The sequence below is a fragment of the Vulpes vulpes genome, chromosome 16 (assembly GCF_048418805.1).
Source record: "Vulpes vulpes isolate BD-2025 chromosome 16, VulVul3, whole genome shotgun sequence".
In the NCBI taxonomy this organism is placed as follows: Eukaryota; Metazoa; Chordata; class Mammalia; order Carnivora; family Canidae; genus Vulpes; species Vulpes vulpes.
This window is the reverse complement of record NC_132795.1, coordinates 46,881,172-46,897,646: the sequence shown is the minus strand read 5'-3', so window position 1 is coordinate 46,897,646 and position 16,475 is coordinate 46,881,172. Positions and strand designations below refer to the sequence as shown.

The following is a 16,475-nucleotide window of genomic DNA, read 5'->3' as shown; positions in this document are numbered from 1 at the left end:
ACCGTTAGTAGCTTCATCATAGGCATGTCCAGATAAATATGACTGTGTCCTGACATATGTGGCAGTTAACGATGGGTATGTCTTAATATACATGACTGTTGGCATGCTCTATCTTCCTGTAATTCAAACCCAGTTCTAGTCCCAGACTTTACTGTGGCTCTAGCCTTAGAAGCAATGCTGCCTCTGGTCCTGAGCTGAGTTCTGACATAGTCCTGGCCACAGGAATGGCCCCGATCCTGGTTCTAGACTGACCCTCAATCCTGGGTTCAGGCTTTGTTCTTCCCCAGCCATGGAAAGAACACTTACCTGTCCCCCAGAATTACTGCTGACCTTATTAATAGAGTGATCCTTGACCCTGTCCTGGCCACAGGTTGAGCCACCTTCCCCCTCCCCGCCACCCCATTCCAAGCAGGTACTCTTGACTGCAGTGTAGGAGGAGGAGGGCAGCCACCAAGATAGACCGGGCTGACAGGGTCATACTTTTCTTCCCCATAAATATTCTGAATAGAGTAAAACTCAAAAATAGATAGCTAACTCAAAACAAAGGAAGAGGAATTTCCCAGGTCTCAAGAATGAAGAGAGAAATTAGTTAAAGTGAGAGGAAGTTAGTGTCCAAAAAGGCTTGGGACAGTGTATAGACCCTAAGGGCAGTGGTCGGGTCTCTGAAGCTTCTGCAAAACCAAGACACGTAGCCGTGAACCCATGAGGAGTGGGAAAACTGGAACTGAGCCCAGGGACGGGCATTAGCATCAAAAGAAATGGAAATCATAGAAGAAAAAGAAAGACACAAAATAAGGTGTTTAAATACAATGTTTGGGATGCCTGGGTGGCTCAGTGGTTGAGCGTCTGCCTTCAGCTCAGAGTGTGATCCTGGAGTCCTGGGATCAAGTCCTACATCAGGCTCCTTGCATGGAACCTGCTTCTCCTCCATCTGCCTATGTCTCTGCCTCTCTCTCTGTGTTTCTCATGAATAAATAAATAAAATCTTAAAAAATGCAATGTTTAAGGAAACTAACAACTCATAAAGGACAGGACAGTACAAAAAAAAAAAAAAGAATAAGCAGATTTTAAAAGGACTGTTATTGAAACAAAAAGTATAGTCCCTGAGATGAAAAAAAAAATCCATGACTGAGATAAGCAGTATACTAGATTCAATTGAAGAAAGAAGCCGTGAATTAGAAGATCATTCTGAGGAAATTACCCAAAATGCAGCACAGAAAGTAGGGAGATGCAAACTATCAAAAGCAGAGAAGAGATAATGGAGGACAAGTGAGAATATCCGGGTCTAACGAGAATTCCAGAGGGAAAGAATAAACTGATTGGGGAAGAGGCAATATTTGTAGAGTAAATGGCTAAGAATTTTCTGAAATTGAACAAGGACATGAAATTCTATTTTGAAGAGGTTCCAAGCAAGGCAATAAAAACAAATCTTAAAAAAACAAAACAAAACAAAACAAAACAAAACAAAAAAAAAAACAAATCTACATCTAGATCTGTCATAGTAAAACCTCATGACCCCACAGACAAAAGAAAATTTTTACCTACCAAAGCAGCTGGATAACTCAGAAAGGATCAATGGCTAGAATGGCAGCAGACTTCTCATCAGCAATAGTAGATGCTAGAAGACGATGGAAAAATAACCTATAAGTCTTGAATCAAAAAAGCCTTTCCACCTAGAATTCTATACCCAGCTAAACGTGCTCATTGAAGAGTGAGGCAGAGAGGCCAGTAGACCTTTGGCCTCAGGGTCACAAGGGTCCAAGACTAGCCATGGGGAACTGATCCATCACACTGATGGAGGCTCCAAACTGATCAGTAAACCAGTACCAGTGGGTGGCTGGGTCTGGCTAGACACCAGACCAAGGCTGTAGTGGGTGGGTCCTGGGAGTCTCCTTCCAGAGGTTGTCATGTCATGTCACGTAGCCATGTTCAGCTACATGTTCAGAAGGGACCCTCCAAGTTCTGCTTGAAGAGGTGCATGGGCATCTAGGGACCAGGGGACTGAGCCCCGTGGAAACAGAAGAGTGGCCTTCTGCTCTGTGGGGTGCTTCTGTGTGAAGAAACCAGTGAGTAGAAGAAGAGCCTCCTTCCTCTCTGCACTGGTCTGGGGCACTTCTGCTGCTGGGTGGCAGGATTAGTCTACACACCCTTGTCTTCCAGAGGGGCTCGCTCTTGCTGCCTCACGTCAGCATTGTTTCCACCAGGTTTTACCCAAGCAGAGTCTGGGGGAGGACAAAGGGACAGCTTAGCACAGAGCCACCACCCATAATGCTGAGTGAGGGGTCATAGCTTTTATTGAAGCTGGACCCAGACTCTCTATGTAGCTCCCTTCAGAGAAGGAGACGCCATTGCTGCCCCTGGAGGAGAGCTGTTCTGGGAAGCCAGACCACTGGCTGACTTTCTCTAGGTTTGAGGAAGCCAGGCCAGCATCAGGGTTTCCCCAGGTACCCGAGGGATCACCCCATGATCCAGCACTTGTGCTTTTATAAGACGGAAATAAGACCTGTTGGTTCATTACCAGCATAAACATGCCAGCTCTCCATTGCACTGTTGAGAAGTGATAGAAGCTGTTAGGGTGCTGTGGTCTATTGAGAGGATGACCTGAACATCTGAAAAGAAAGGAAGTGTGAGGCCACAGAAAAAGCAGGTGGCAAAGGTGGGAGCTCATGCCCAAGTGGCTTCTTGCTGCTCGGTGGGTGTTGGGGAGAAGTCAGGTCCTGCAGGAGGTCTTCGAGAAGAGGTAAAGAGCATCCTGGTGGGAGATGGTGTGGGCAGAGGCGATGCCCAGAAAATGAGGGCCTGGGGTGGCTGGCAGAAATGGGAACGAGAGGAACAGGTTGGGGTAGAAGCTCTCCTTGTAAGTGGGGTGGCAGGAGGAGGAGGAAAGGTGGGACACTCTCCGTGCCCTTCGGCATGAGGGGGACTCCTGTGGTCACCACATGTTCATCTGCTTGAACCAGTAATATGCTGGGGCTGCAGACACAGTGGAGACTCTGGGCAGGGAGGGCCTCGGAGGGTCTGAGCCCCTCCTGTCCATCTGCTTTCTGGAGAAGTCTGGAACTTTTGGGTCACTTTTTCTCTTGCGATGAGAATGCCAGGGCAGGTGCCATACCCGCGTGTGGTTCTTGATTGGCTGTGGTCTGGCAAACACATGGGCCTGCCCCTTGCTGGAAACGCACTGCACAGAACACTCAGGGGTGATCACTGAAACTGTCAGTGGCCCCTGAACTTGGGTGTTTGGCGGAGAGGGGTTGCCTTTTTTCTGAACAGTTGATGGAACCAAGTGTATGTGGCCATCTGCACACGTGCGTGCATGTCTGTGTGTGCATGAGCACATCCATGCATGCGTGTGAGTGGAAGTGCATGAATGTGTGTGCACGTGCTCATATGTGCACGTGCACAAGCATATGTGCCTGCTCGTGGTGGTTTCTGCCTTGAGTTTCAAGCCACATACCAACTCGGCATTTGGGCATAGCTGCCCCTTAGGGTCTGATGGGGGGTGTAGGCCGGGTGTCGCAGGGAACCTGGGAGGTCCTGGCTGTTGGGAGGGCTGCGAATGTATGTGAGGGTAATATGGGAAGTGGGAGTGGGAAGGGGCCCGGATGCTGAGGGACGAAGCCTGCCTCTTACCCCTTTGCTTTGTTTCTTGATTGCAAGCCTCCATTCGGAGAAGGAAAGGGGGTGAGTCATCTGCTGGGTCCCCAACTTTACCTGATCCCTGTACAGGGAAGTTTCCGTTCAAGTCAGGGGGGCCTAGAAGCTGGGGCTGTGCCTCCCTGTTGGCCTTGTCCCTGGGGATCTGGTGTGGGTACAGCGGAGGGAGCTGGGGAGGGAGGGAGGGGGAGTTCCCAGGGGTGTGGCTCTGTGGGGATGTGAGGGCCCCAGAGGCAGCCTGGGGAGGCAGAGCAGTGCCACTTCCTGGAGCTGGGTGGGGTAAGGGTTTAGCAGGCCCAGCTGGGGGTCTGCTCAGCTCGGGCCTATGCTTTCTTGCTGTTTTCTGGGGGCTCCTGTGCCTGATGCGTGGATCCCATTTCTGTGCCGACTCATTGTGGGGTCAAGTCCAGGGCTGCTGACAGTGCCTTCTGAGCAGGGGTCTGGGCCCTGTAGCATGGGAAGGGGAGCTTGGAGGCCCTCTGCCCAACATAGCCTGGGCTGCTGACCTCACCGCCCCCTGCCCCTCTAGCAGTTCCCTGTGTCCTTCCAGGCTCCTTCCTATATGTGTCCAGCCTCCATGTAGGGGCAGAGTCTGAGGTCCTGCATCTGGTGAGGTCTCAGGATCTGGCCTTTGCCAGCCTCCTCCATGTCTCGAGTGGACAGGAGACTCTTCTTCGGCTGAATAGGAGTCAGAGCCAGATGGAAGCCTGAGGTGGCTTTGTGGTCTCAGGCACGTGTCTGTGTGCCTGGTGTCTGCTCCTCACTTCGCCGTGCCAGGGACACACTGGTGCCCCGTGTCTGGGCCCTGACTCTCCAGCATGGCCTGCAACCTGACCCTCAGAGCTCTCCTGTTGCCCCTCCCCCAGTGCCAGGTGAAGTGCTCTCCAGGTATTAAAGCTAGGTACCCTCTAGGGACGCTTTCCTTCGCCCTGTGAGACAGACACACAAGCTATTTCTGGAACAGTTTGGTTGTGTCCTTAGCTCATTAGCGGGGCTCCCAGGGTGCTATGCTGTGGCCTGTGCACTTCTTTCAGTTGTAATGGAAGTGTAAGGGAAGTGACATGATAGTGCATCACTCCTGTGGCCCCTCATTCCTGCTCGGGCTCCGGTGGCTTCAGCATCTGTGTCCCCACCTCATGCGGGATCCTTACACCCAGTGTATGTGAGGCTGACAGGAGTGTCCCTTCCCAGTGCCCCAGACCTGCTTCCTAATGGATCTTATTTTCTTTTTTAAGTGTGTAAGATAATTTATCTAAGAATTTATTTTCTAGGGGCACCTGGGTGGCTCAGTGGTTGAGCGTGACTCCAAGGTCCCGGGACCGAGTCCTGCACTGGGCTTCCTGCATGGGGCCTGCCTCTCCTTCTACCTGTGTCTCTGCCTCTCTCTCTGCGTCTCTCATGAATTAAAAAAAAAAAAAAAAAAAAAAGAGGTATTTTCTAATAATGGTGGGGATTGTTGTCAAGCTCACCAGGTCGTAGTTTGCAGAATTCTTGCTTCTTTCCCTTTTGGAAAGCATTCTTGTCGGGGCCCAGCACTGTTCTCCATGTCCAGTGGTACTTGCTCTGCTGACTTCATGTGCACACTGCTTGGTTTCACGTGGGCCTAGAGATGCAGCTTCTACACCCCACGTGCCCCACGGAAATGTTTCCTCTCCACTCATGTCTTTATGTCTGCAGTTCCTGGATAACACGGTTGTGAAGTCTGATTTCTTACTGGATCTGTGGTCTGGAGCACTTTCTCTCTCAGAGCTTCATTTCTTGGGTAAAACAAGGGCAGTATCAGCATCTTCTTTGTATGGTTTTAAGGGATGAAGGGTCATGGGAAGCTCTTCTAACTGGAAGTCACCAGGGACTGAACGAAGGGTAGTGATGGTGATTTCATCTTCCAAAGGGAAGTTGCCTGCTTCATCACCCAGACAAGAGGACGGCCCTCTCACGAGCCCTCCCCGCGGCGCTGGGAGCCACCCACGGGGCCTGCGAGCTGGTCTGCAGGTGGATTTGTTGAACTCCCGTGTTCTTTGGGGCCCAGGCTGGGTGCTTGGGACACGCAGGGGAGAGGATGGGCTCTCCTGGGAGCCCGCGAGCTCTGCAGGAGTTGAGGTGTAGTGTGTCTTCGGTGCTGATGCCGAGCCAGGCGGAACTGGAGCACTTCTTGCGTGTGGGCCCGTTCTTACAGCCATCGCTGAAGCAGCTGCCGTTTTCACAACTGCTTCATCAGATAAGGAAACTGAGTCACAGGGAAGTTAAGTCAGGACAGACTCCGTACGCCGAACGGGTCTGGCCTGGGCTGGGTGCTGGTGGCTGGAGGGGCTGACTTCTTTCCCCTGGCAGTTGCTGGGTGGGCTGCAGAGGGAGAGCCAGGCGGAGCCGGGGAGGTGTCGGCGAGGTGACAGGGCCCTGGTGACAGGCCAGGCTGGCCCCGACACAGGCCTCTGGGGTTGGCAGAGGCTCAGGGATGAGTGGGGTGCCGTGGGGCCGCCGAAGCTCGGGAGCTGGCCCCACCGCCGCTGCACAAGCTGCACCCGATGCACGACCCTCGTGCCCGCAGAACTGCTGGTTCTCACACACGTGCTTAACAAAATTTTCAAGTCACATGGATAATCAAAAGCCCCACTTTAAAAAACATTTAACAGCGTTAATAAAAAAAACAAGCAAACAGAGCTTTTCTTTATGATGGATTTGGGAAGAAGGCTGCGTAAGGCCTCCTGGTGCCTTTGCCCGGCTCTGGCCTCGTTTGCCTCGCAGGACTGCCGGGAGTCCCTCCAGCCCCCCACTCCCCACCCCCCACCCCTCCCCCGCCAGCATCGTCCTCTCCTCCCACTTCCCACCCATCGCAGGGCTGCTTCTCTGTGGATGAAGTTTTTTGGGCCTCCTGGTCTCAATGGGAGTCGTCTTTTTAGGTCCCTCACCCGGGACTGTGACTTATGTCTTCAGCAGTATCCCATCCATCCGTTCCGGGCTTGTTCTGTCTTCGGTGGGCACCTGCTGTACATTGGGCCTTGTCCGGGGTTTGTCCTGGGCCTGTCCTGGCCCTTGTCCTGGCCCTTGTCCCGGGCCTTGTCCCGGCCCTTGTCCTGGGCCTTGTCCTGGGCCTTGTCCTGGGCCTTGTCCTGGGCCTTGTCCTCCAGGAACGGCTTAGCTTGTGGTGCAGCAGAGCCACAGACACACGAGAGACGCCAGGTGCTGAGGACAGGACGGGGCGAAGGGAAACAAGTTCAGGAAGCCTCTGGGCTCCAAGCATGCTGTCCCCCTCCCCCACCCCCCAGTCCTCTCCCTCGTGGCCAGTCAGGCGTGTCCTGGAGTGCAGTGGTGACCTGGACGCCCCTGAGCCCGCGGCGGCCCAGCTGGGGTGGGACTCAGAGGGGATGCGTGCTGCTTGGCTCCCAGGCTCCCCAGGCTCGGGTCCGGAGGAGGGGGTGCAGGGTGCCGGGCCCCGGGGGGAGGACGCAGCAGTGGGGCCACACGGGTATGGGGCAGGTTTGGCATCCACGTGGCTGAGTGGTGCCTCCCTCGGCTGTGCAGAGAAGCTGGATGAGATCCTGGCCGCTGCCACGGAGCCGACCCTGAGGCCAGACATCGCGGACGCTGACTCAAGAGCCGCCACTGTCAAACAGCGGCCCACCAGTCGGAGGATCACCCCTGCCGAGATCAGCGTAAGTCGCCCCAGCAGCTTTGGGGCCCGGGGAGGCAGGGGGTGGGGGGAGCTTGGGGGTCCGAGCTCCATGGCCCCTGCAGGCTGGCTGTGCATTTTTCTGGGGTGGGAGTCCATCACTTGGCCCCTGCTCTCCAGGGCTGGGGGTGAAGGGCCCCGTGGCTTCCCTTGCACGCAGGGCATCAAGCCCCCACAATGGCCCCAGTTTAACATCCCACTGAGCTCTCCTCACACTGTGGGTTTCAGGAGCCCCTGCACAGCCACACCCTGCACCACCTAGAACCCCCCAGCCCTGTGGGGGCACCTCTTGTGGCCACTCCCCCAGCCACATCCGCAGCCACCCTACCCAGTGCTCCACGCTCCCTGTGGGTAGGGCCTGCTCGCAGTCCTGGCTCAGGGCTCCGTCGGTGCCAGTGCCCCTGGGGTGGTGTATGTTTGGTCCCAGGCTCAGGAGCATGGCTGGGGCTGGGTGGAGACCTGGGGGCCCCGGTGCCCCAGAACCTCTGTATAACCCACCAACTCCCACAGTCTCTGTTTGAGCGCCAGGGCCTCCCAGGCCCAGAGAAGCTGCCCGGCTCCCTGCGGAAGGGGATTCCACGGACCAAGTCTGTAGGTACGGTGGGAACGGTGGATGTGGGACTCGACGACCCTGTCTCCCAACCCTCTACTGGGGTTTCCAGTTTTGCCCTGAGAACTGCTCTCCCAGGTCACAGCCCAGGAATCTCCTTCTTTGTGAACATATGTGGGTCAGTCCTTCCCCCAGTCCAGAGACACTGTGCGGAAGAGACCTTGACGCTTCCTTTCTCCATCCACTGTCCCCCTGTCCAGCAAGAGACCCCTGCCCCCCATTCACCTCTCCCCGTCCAGCATGTGCCCCTGCCCCCCCGTCCACCTCTCCCTGTCCAGCGTGTGCCCCCTGCTCCCCACCCACCTCTCCCCATCTGGTGTGAGCCCCCTGCCCCCCCATCCACCTCTCCCCGTCCAGCATGTGCCCCCTACCCCCCATCCACCTCTCCCCGTCTGACGTGAGCCCCCTGCACCCCCGTCTACTGCTCCCAGTCTAGCATGTGCCCCCCGCCCTGCCCCATCCACTGTACCCCCCACCTCACCTCCTGTCCACCTTTACCCGTCGACCTCTCCCCATCCAGCATGTGCCTCCTGCCCCCCCATCCACCTCTCCCCATCTAGCGTGTGCCCCCTGCCCCCCCCCCATTCACCTCTCCCCATCCAGCTAAGCTCCTTCGCTCCCCGTCCAGCGTGCCACCTTCCTGTACCTTCCGTGGACACCAGCATCCCTCTCCCTGTGTCCTCTACTCCTACCCTGGGTGCCTCCTAGACTTCCCCTTCCCTTGAACCTGCCTGGCCGCCCCCCCTGCCCCCCGTACTTCTCCATACTTCTCCATATCTCTCTTCTTCCCAGAAGGCGCCTATACCTGCTGCCACCTGTCCCTCCCCTGCTCCTCAGCCCGGGGCAGGCTAGCTCTATCCATACCTAAAACTGACCGTGCTCTCACCCGGGGGTTCTCAGGGCACTCCTTCCGGTGGACACATGACCTCTCTTACCTCAACTAGCATTTGATATGTTTGTCTCTTCCTCCATGACAGTCACCTTCCCAAGGCTTTAGGACATTTCTTGGTCCTTCCCTCAGTTCTTAGGCTTTACCTATTCAGTCTTTAATGCCCCTCCCCCCCAAACCAAATGTAGGTCCTTCTCAAGGCTGTGTCCTTAGCCTTTTTGCCTTCTGCACCTGTCTCCTTGGGACCTCATGCCCCACAGCTACTGTCACACCCCACACTTAGCCATCTCTCTTGATCCCAGATGGGGTCATCTCACAAGCCCCACCCAGTGCTTGTCACTCTAGGCATCTAATTCCCCTCCCCTGCCCACCTGTCCATCCATTCAGTGACCAGTCCACTTGTCCATCTATCTACCTTGTCCACCGCGCCACATCCATCATCTGTTCACCATCATAGTAAACACCTATTTAACACTGTCACATTGTGTTTTATGGACACTGGTTCATTTAATACTTCAATGACCCTGTTGAGGTGATATTACAGATGAGGAAGCAGGTAAAGAGGTAAAATGACTTCCCCAAGGTCACACAGCTGCCTCCCCTGTCTTCTGGTAAGACCCGAGGCCACCCGGCTGTCCAGATCTGGCCAAAGGGGGCTTTCTGTAGAGAAGATACCACCCACAGCCCTCTGGTTGACCCCCAGTGGGCTCTTCATTGCCTTGGGGGCCTGGGCACCTGCCCTAGCCCTAACCTACTTCATCTGGGGACATTTGTCTCTGTTTCCCTCTTACCTGGGTGTACCAGAATTTGCTGTTCTGCACTTGGCCTCGCTCTGCCCAGAGGGCCTCTCTTAGCACGGCCCCGGTGCAGCTCAGTGCTGTCCTGCAGGGTGTGAGAGCCTCTTGATTCCTCCAGACCCTCCTGTGCTCAGTCCATGATTGAGTGAGACGGGTTCATCTTTGGTTCCCTTGGCCTGGCCTGCTGCTCGTCACCAACATGCATGTTGGCCAAGGTTCTCACCTCTTGTGGCCCTGGGCACATGATTCAGTCCTTGAAACCTCAGGGTCCCGATCTAGAAACTTGAGAACTGTCTAGTGCCTGCCTTCAGGGCTACCCTGAGCTCACCCAGTGGGCTGCACTCAGGCTGAGTCCAGGCAACAGCGGCTGATACTGGAGAAGTGCTTGCTACTATTCGTTGGGCAGAGGGCCCTACCCCACCTTGGCTGGTATCACAACACATTCCCCATTTCATCCCGGGCAAGTGACTTGTCTTCACCCTAGGTTATAATTTGGCATGCCAAATCTGCATCTTTTAGGAGCACCAGCTTTTGTGGGGTTCTTTTCTGTCTCACACACAGGGTTGTGGGTGCTCAGTAGGTGACTCTTTGCTGCCCAGTAAATGCAGTAGGGAGGAGACCCCGAATGAATGAACCCAGCACAAGGTCTGTGTCCAGTGGTGGGGGTCTTTGGAAAGCAGACCTATACATGATAGCGATGCTCATGACTTCAGCCACCTTCCTGGGATGCTTCTAGGTGCACAGCTCTGTGCTGTAGGCTTTAAATGGCTCCAGCTCTGGCAGTCCCACAATGGGGGCCAGCATTTCTCCTGAGATTAGGAAATGGACATGCCAAAAGGTCAAGGAGTGTCAGATGGTTACTGCTAATGCTAGAGCTCAAGCTTCAGCGTTTACTTGAGAGCCCCCCCTTTGCTGTGCCGGGGGTGCAGGAGCTGTCATGCAGGATGAGGGGCCTGAGCAGACCGCCTTGGTGGCTAAAGGAGGGGTGGCTGGGAATAGGCAATCTGTATTGTAGTGAGTCCGTAAAAATGTGACCAAGCACAGGGTGAAGCCAGGTGTAGATTCCCAAGGCCCTTTACCGGAGACCCGTGTGTATGTCAGCACTGGGGCCATCCATCCACTCTCCTCAGATGGTGCTAACACTGCAGCCTAACCGCACACACCGACTGCACAGGTATCCACATTGTGTCCACAGGGCCACTAGGGAGGACTTGCCAGGTTCTAGCCAGGCAGCAGGACAGCGCGAGCCCTGAGCATCCCAGCCCTGCTCTTGCACAGGCCCTAACTCTTGCACACTGAGGCAGGCAGAGTGCGTCATGTTTTAAGTCTGTCTTGCTCATGAGAAAATTGAGTTTCAGAGGGGCCCGGGGCTTGGCCCAGAGGCAGTGGGACTGAAACATGTATTAGGTGCTTAGTCTACAAGTCCATTTTAGTTCTTCCTCCTTCCTCCACACCCAGCCACTAAGCTTACGGCAGTGACAAGCAGTGTCTCCCAGTCAGTCCACTTGGGTTTTTGGGATGGAGCCTCTCAGGGCTTGTCTTTTCACAAAGCACCTCCTCCCCTGGGAACCAGCTCTCTTTCTGCCAGATGCATGGTTCAGCTGGCCACAGTCCCGCTGTCCCTTTGAGCACAGCCAGTGCATCACTCCCACTCTGGGAGAGCGTCCCCCTAATTTCTGACTGCCTCCCTTCCTGCCCTCTCTGGTTGCCACTGGGGCACACCTGCTGGTTCCACTGTTGTGATGTGGCCCTGCTCGGTCTTGGATGGAAGCCCTGCACCAGCCACTTACCTCTTCTTTGCAGTTCTGTCTTCATGACTGGGGGGTCCTTCTTTGGGCCCTCAGTGCAGTGGGGCTTGGGCAGCTCTTGGCCCTAAGCTGGGCTGTCGGAGTTTCCGTCCTCTCGGTTGTTGGTGGAGCCCTCCTCTGCCTTACATCTGAACTAATTAATACTTCTCCCCAGGTCTTCCCAAGAACCCTCCCAAGCCAGCAGGGGCCCCCGGGGTGCAGAGCCTGGGTATCTAGGGAGGAGCCCGGACTGGGGGGCTCTGCTCAGATTCCCTATTCTGGGCTCCCCGTGTCCCCTTTTGCTTTCCAATCCCAGTCTCCGCACCCTGCGGGACCCCGTTGTCCCAGTCTGGTTAGAGCTTCCCGCCAGGTTCTCAGGGGGTGTCTTCGCGGCTATTGCTGCCTGGGACGCTCCGCTCCGTCTGCAGGATGGGCCGCGGGTCTCACTGGATCCCCTCTGTCTGCAGGGGAGGATGAAAAGCTGGCGTCCCTCCTGGAGGGGCGCTTCCCGAGGAGCACGTCCATGCAAGATTCCATGCGTGAGGGCCGAGGCATCCCGCCACCCCCCCAGACTGCGCCGCCCCCCCCACCAGCCCCCTACTACTTTGACTCGGGGCCGCCCCCCGCCTTCTCGCCTCCGCCGCCCCCGGGCCGCGCCTATGACACTGTGCGCTCCAGCTTTAAGCCCGGCCTGGAGGCGCGCCTGGGCGCAGGGGCCACGGGCCTGTACGAGGCCGGGGCGCCCCTGGGGCCGCTGCCCTACCCTGAGCGGCAGAAGCGCGCGCGCTCCATGATCATCCTGCAGGACTCGGCGCCCGAGGTGGGCGACGTCCCGCGGCCACCGCCGGCCGTCACCCCGCCTGAGCGGCCTAAGCGGAGGCCCCGGCCGCCAGGCCCCGACAGTCCGTACGCCAACCTGGGCGCCTTCAGCGCCAGCATCTTCGCACCCTCCAAGCCCCAGCGCCGCAAGAGCCCCCTGGTGAAGCAGCTTCAGGTGGAGGACGCCCAGGAGCGCGCGGCCCTGGCCGTCGGCAGCCCCGGGCCGGGTGGTGGCAGCTTTGCTCGCGAGCCCTCCCCGACGCACCGTGGCCCTCGGCCTGGCGGGCTCGACTACGGCCCCGCTGACAGCCCCGGCCTGGCTTTCGGCGGCCCGGGGCCCGCCAAGGACCGGCGGCTGGAGGAGCGGCGCCGCTCCACCGTGTTCCTATCGGTGGGAGCCATCGAGGGCAGCCCCCCGAGCGCTGAGCTGCCCTCCCTGCAGCCCTCCCGCTCCATCGACGAGCGCCTTCTGGGCGCCGGCGCCACCCCCACCACCGGCCGCGACCTGCTCCTGCCCTCCCCCGTCTCTGCTCTGAAGCCATTGGTGAGCGGCCCGAGCCTTGGGCCTTCAGGCTCCACCTTCATCCACCCGCTTACCGGCAAGCCCCTGGACCCCAGCTCGCCCCTGGCCCTGGCCCTGGCCGCGCGGGAGCGGGCTCTGGCCTCCCAGGCGCCCTCCCGGTCCCCCACGCCTGTGCACAGCCCCGACGCTGACCGTCCCGGGCCTCTATTTGTGGATGTGCAGGCCCGCGACTCCGAGCGAGGGGCCCTGGCCTCCCCAGCCTTCTCCCCAAGAAGTCCAGCCTGGGTCCCTGTGCCTGCTCGCAGGGAGCCGGAGAAAGCACCCCGGGAGGAGCGGAAGTCGCCGGAGGACAAGAAGTCCATGATCCTCAGCGTCCTGGACACGTCTCTGCAGCGGCCGGCTGGTCTCATCGTCGTGCATGCCACCAGCAACGGGCAGGAGCCCAGCGGGCTGGGGGCTGAAGAGGAGCGGCCGAGCACCCCGGAGCTGGCCCCCGCCCCTCCACAGTCGGCAGTGGCGGCAGAGCCCCTGGCTAGCCCCCGGGCGCAGCCTCCTGGCAGCGCCCCGCCGACAGACCCCGGGCCGGGCCAGGGCAGCTCGGAGGAGGAGCCAGAGCTGGTGTTTGCCGTGAACTTGCCGCCCGCCCAGCTGTCCTCCAGTGATGAGGAGACCAGGGAGGAGCTGGCCCGCATTGGGCTGGTGCCGCCTCCTGAAGAGTTTGCCAACGGGGTCCTGCTGGCCACCCCCCTTCCTGGTCCAGGTCCCTCGCCCACCACGGTGCCAGGCCCGGCCTCAGGGAAGCCGAGCAGCGAGCCCCCGCCTGCGCCTGAGTCTGCAGCTGACTCAGGGGTGGAGGAGGCCGACACGCGCAGCTCCAGCGACCCCCACCTGGAGACCACAAGCACGATCTCCACGGTGTCCAGCATGTCCACGCTGAGCTCAGAGAGTGGGGAACTCACTGACACTCACACCTCCTTCGCCGATGGACACACTTTTCTACTCGAGAAGCCACCAGTGCCTCCCAAGCCCAAGCTCAAGTCCCCGCTGGGGAAGGGGCCGGTGACCTTCAGGGACCCGCTGCTGAAGCAGTCCTCGGACAGCGAGCTCATGGCCCAGCAGCACCACGCCGCCTCTGCTGGGTTGGCCTCTGCTGCCGGACCTGCTCGCCCTCGCTACCTCTTCCAGAGAAGGTCCAAGCTGTGGGGGGACCCCGTGGAGAGCCGGGGGCTCCCTGGGCCCGAAGATGACAAACCAACTGTGATCAGTGAGCTCAGCTCCCGCCTGCAGCAGCTGAACAAAGACACACGTTCCTTGGGGGAAGAGCCGGTCGGTGGCCTGGGCGGCCTGCTGGACCCTGCCAAGAAGTCGCCCATCGCGGCAGCTCGGTGAGCAGGGCAGTGTGGGGAGGGTCCTGTCCCATGTCCATGGCCCCTCTGTGTTCTTCCCTCCGTGCCTCACGGCCTCCTCCATTCCCCTCCGTGGTCCCTTCTGTCCCATCCCCTACCCATCTTTGGCACTCCTCCCTGTTCACTTCTGTCCTTGACTCGCCCTTGCTTTGTCAGGGATCTGAAATATCAGGGCTGCTGTTCTCTCCATCCCTGTTGGTGCTGGGAGTGGGAGCTGGGTACCCTTGAGGGACAGACCCAGGCAGGGCCCGAGCACATCCCCGGCCCTCCCGGAGACTCCCCGCCTCAGGTTCACGTGGGCTCCTATTCTTTTGCTCCTGACTGAAGCTGCCTCTACTAGTCAGGGTCCTTCTGTGGTCCATTCTGGAGTTCCCACCCGCTGCCCCCACCCCCGGTGGCCACGTGGCTGGTGCCCCCATTCCTGTATCTGCCTCCTGCCTTGCTTCCTTTCGAGGCTTAGAGTGTGCTGACTCCTTTTCCTTTGGGGTTCCCCCACCAGCTTCCTGTTTCCTGTCTCTCTGTTCTGCCTCAGTGTCCCTTAAGCACAGATTCGGGTGTACGATTTTCACAGCACATTCAGAAGTCACTCTTTGGTGGAAGTCACACCACCTCCGCACCCTCCATCTGCCCTCTTGCTTTCTCTGTACCTTCCCTGTCCTTCTGTCTTCTCTTCCCACTTCCTACCCGGGGTGGGGACTTGAAAGGGGAGGGGCTGAGCAAGGGGCTGGGGTGCTGCTCCCATAATGCTGCCAGAGCCCCTGGGCTGATCCCTCGGGTATCTCCTTGAGGACCCCCCTTCCCAAGGCTCTGTTCCTGAAGGGGATCCCCCTTGGGCCTGTGGGCTCCATGGACACTGCTGGGAGAGCTGGTTCCTGCCCCCGGTGCTGGTCTAAGGCACAGCTGGTCCTCCCGGCCAGCCCTTGGCCCTCCTCCCTCTTCTGGCTTTGTGAGGCATGGGTGGGGTGCTACTGCCTGGCTCCTCCTTCTTGCTCCCTGAATACCAGCCTCCAGGGCCCTTTCCCATGGCGTTGGAAGAAGGCCTTGGAAGGCAGCGTTCACAGAGCAGTGAGGGATTTGGGGCTTACTCACAAGGGTTTGTCTCATTTACCTTCTTCCAGTTAAGGATTCAAATGATAAGTTGGGGCTTGGGAAGCTCATGGTGCCTCTCCTTTTTTTTTTTTTTTTAATTTTTATTTATTTATGTATGATAGTCACAGAGAGAGAGAGGCAGAGACATAGGCAGAGGGAGAAGCAGGCTCCATGCACCGGGAGCCCGATGTGGGACTCGATCCCGGGTCTCCAGGGTCGCGCCCTGGGCCAAAGGCAGGTGCTAAACCACTGCGCCACCCAGGGATCCCCATGGTGCCTCTCCTAAGTGGTCCAGGAATGTTGTCCTTCAGCTCTAGTCATCTCAGGGGCTTGGTCTGGGGCCCTCTCCCCCTTTCCGCTCTTCCAACTCCCAGCTAAATAGAAAGCCCTCTTTCCAGCAGGGTGATGTTGAAAGTGCCCTGAAAGTGTCCTGACAGTGGCCAAGGGTGTCCATATGGGACGAGTAGCCTGGATCCTGGGCCTCTGCAGGACCTGACCCCTGAGGGTGAGGGGGTCCCCGATCCACCCTCGACCAGTCCCCGTCTTCATCTCTGCCTCTCCTCCCTTGCCAGCCTGTCCATTCCCCTGTGTCCCTTGGTCCCAATGAAAATTAAAGCCATTTAAAGTGGGCAGCACAGTGCCTGGTGCCATGCAGGCCCTCAATAAACATTTGCTGAATACATGAAAGAACTGAGCTAAACACAAGCTGTCTTTTGTGATTTGAAATCTAGGGAGGTGGCTTAGGACACATACCACCGAAGGGCAGATGCAGGACTCCGATTTACTGGTTGTCAAACCCCATGATCAGGTGATCAGGCTCAGGTGAGCCCGGGTCTGGTCATTTGCCTGTTGGCTCCCATGGGGCGGCTGGGCAGCCTCAGCATCTCTCCTCTGTCAGGGAAACGATCTCTTGTTCCATGGCTCTGGGTTGCACCAGGACGCTGTTTGTTTTCTTTTTTGGACACGGGATGGGGAAGGGCAGTTGCAAACCTTCCGTCCCATCTATTCCATAGGTCCTTTGGAAAGTGAGCCTCCTTCCCCGGTTCTTGCCAGACTGCAGCTCTGGCTTCATGTGGGTCCCCTGCTTTCCTCTGAATGAATCACTGGGGTCAGCGGGACGTAAGGCTGCCGCTGGCCAGGCCCGAATTGTCTCTCTCCTAGAAGCCAGGGCATGCGGTGCTGAGAGTGAGGGAGTGTGGTTCTCAAGAGGACAATCAGGTCCTGGTAGCAG

General features: G+C 57.8%; 1 protein-coding gene across 5 annotated transcripts in view; it reads left to right on the top strand.

Annotated features, from left to right (window-relative positions):
- The window catches only part of SHANK3 (SH3 and multiple ankyrin repeat domains 3), a 46,851-nt gene that overhangs the window by 23,853 nt on the left and 6,523 nt on the right, over window positions 1-16,475 (top strand). For 4 of the 5 annotated variants that reach the window (XM_072742901.1, XM_072742904.1, XM_072742905.1 and 1 more), the window contains exons 18-21: window positions 3,658-3,681; window positions 7,177-7,307; window positions 7,835-7,919; window positions 11,875-14,134. In XM_072742901.1, the coding sequence (XP_072599002.1) occupies window positions 3,658-3,681; window positions 7,177-7,307; window positions 7,835-7,919; window positions 11,875-14,134 (2,500 nt within the window). The remainder of the gene's footprint in view (window positions 1-3,657; window positions 3,682-7,176; window positions 7,308-7,834; window positions 7,920-11,874; window positions 14,135-16,475) is intronic. The other variant, XM_072742902.1, reaches the window with a different exon arrangement.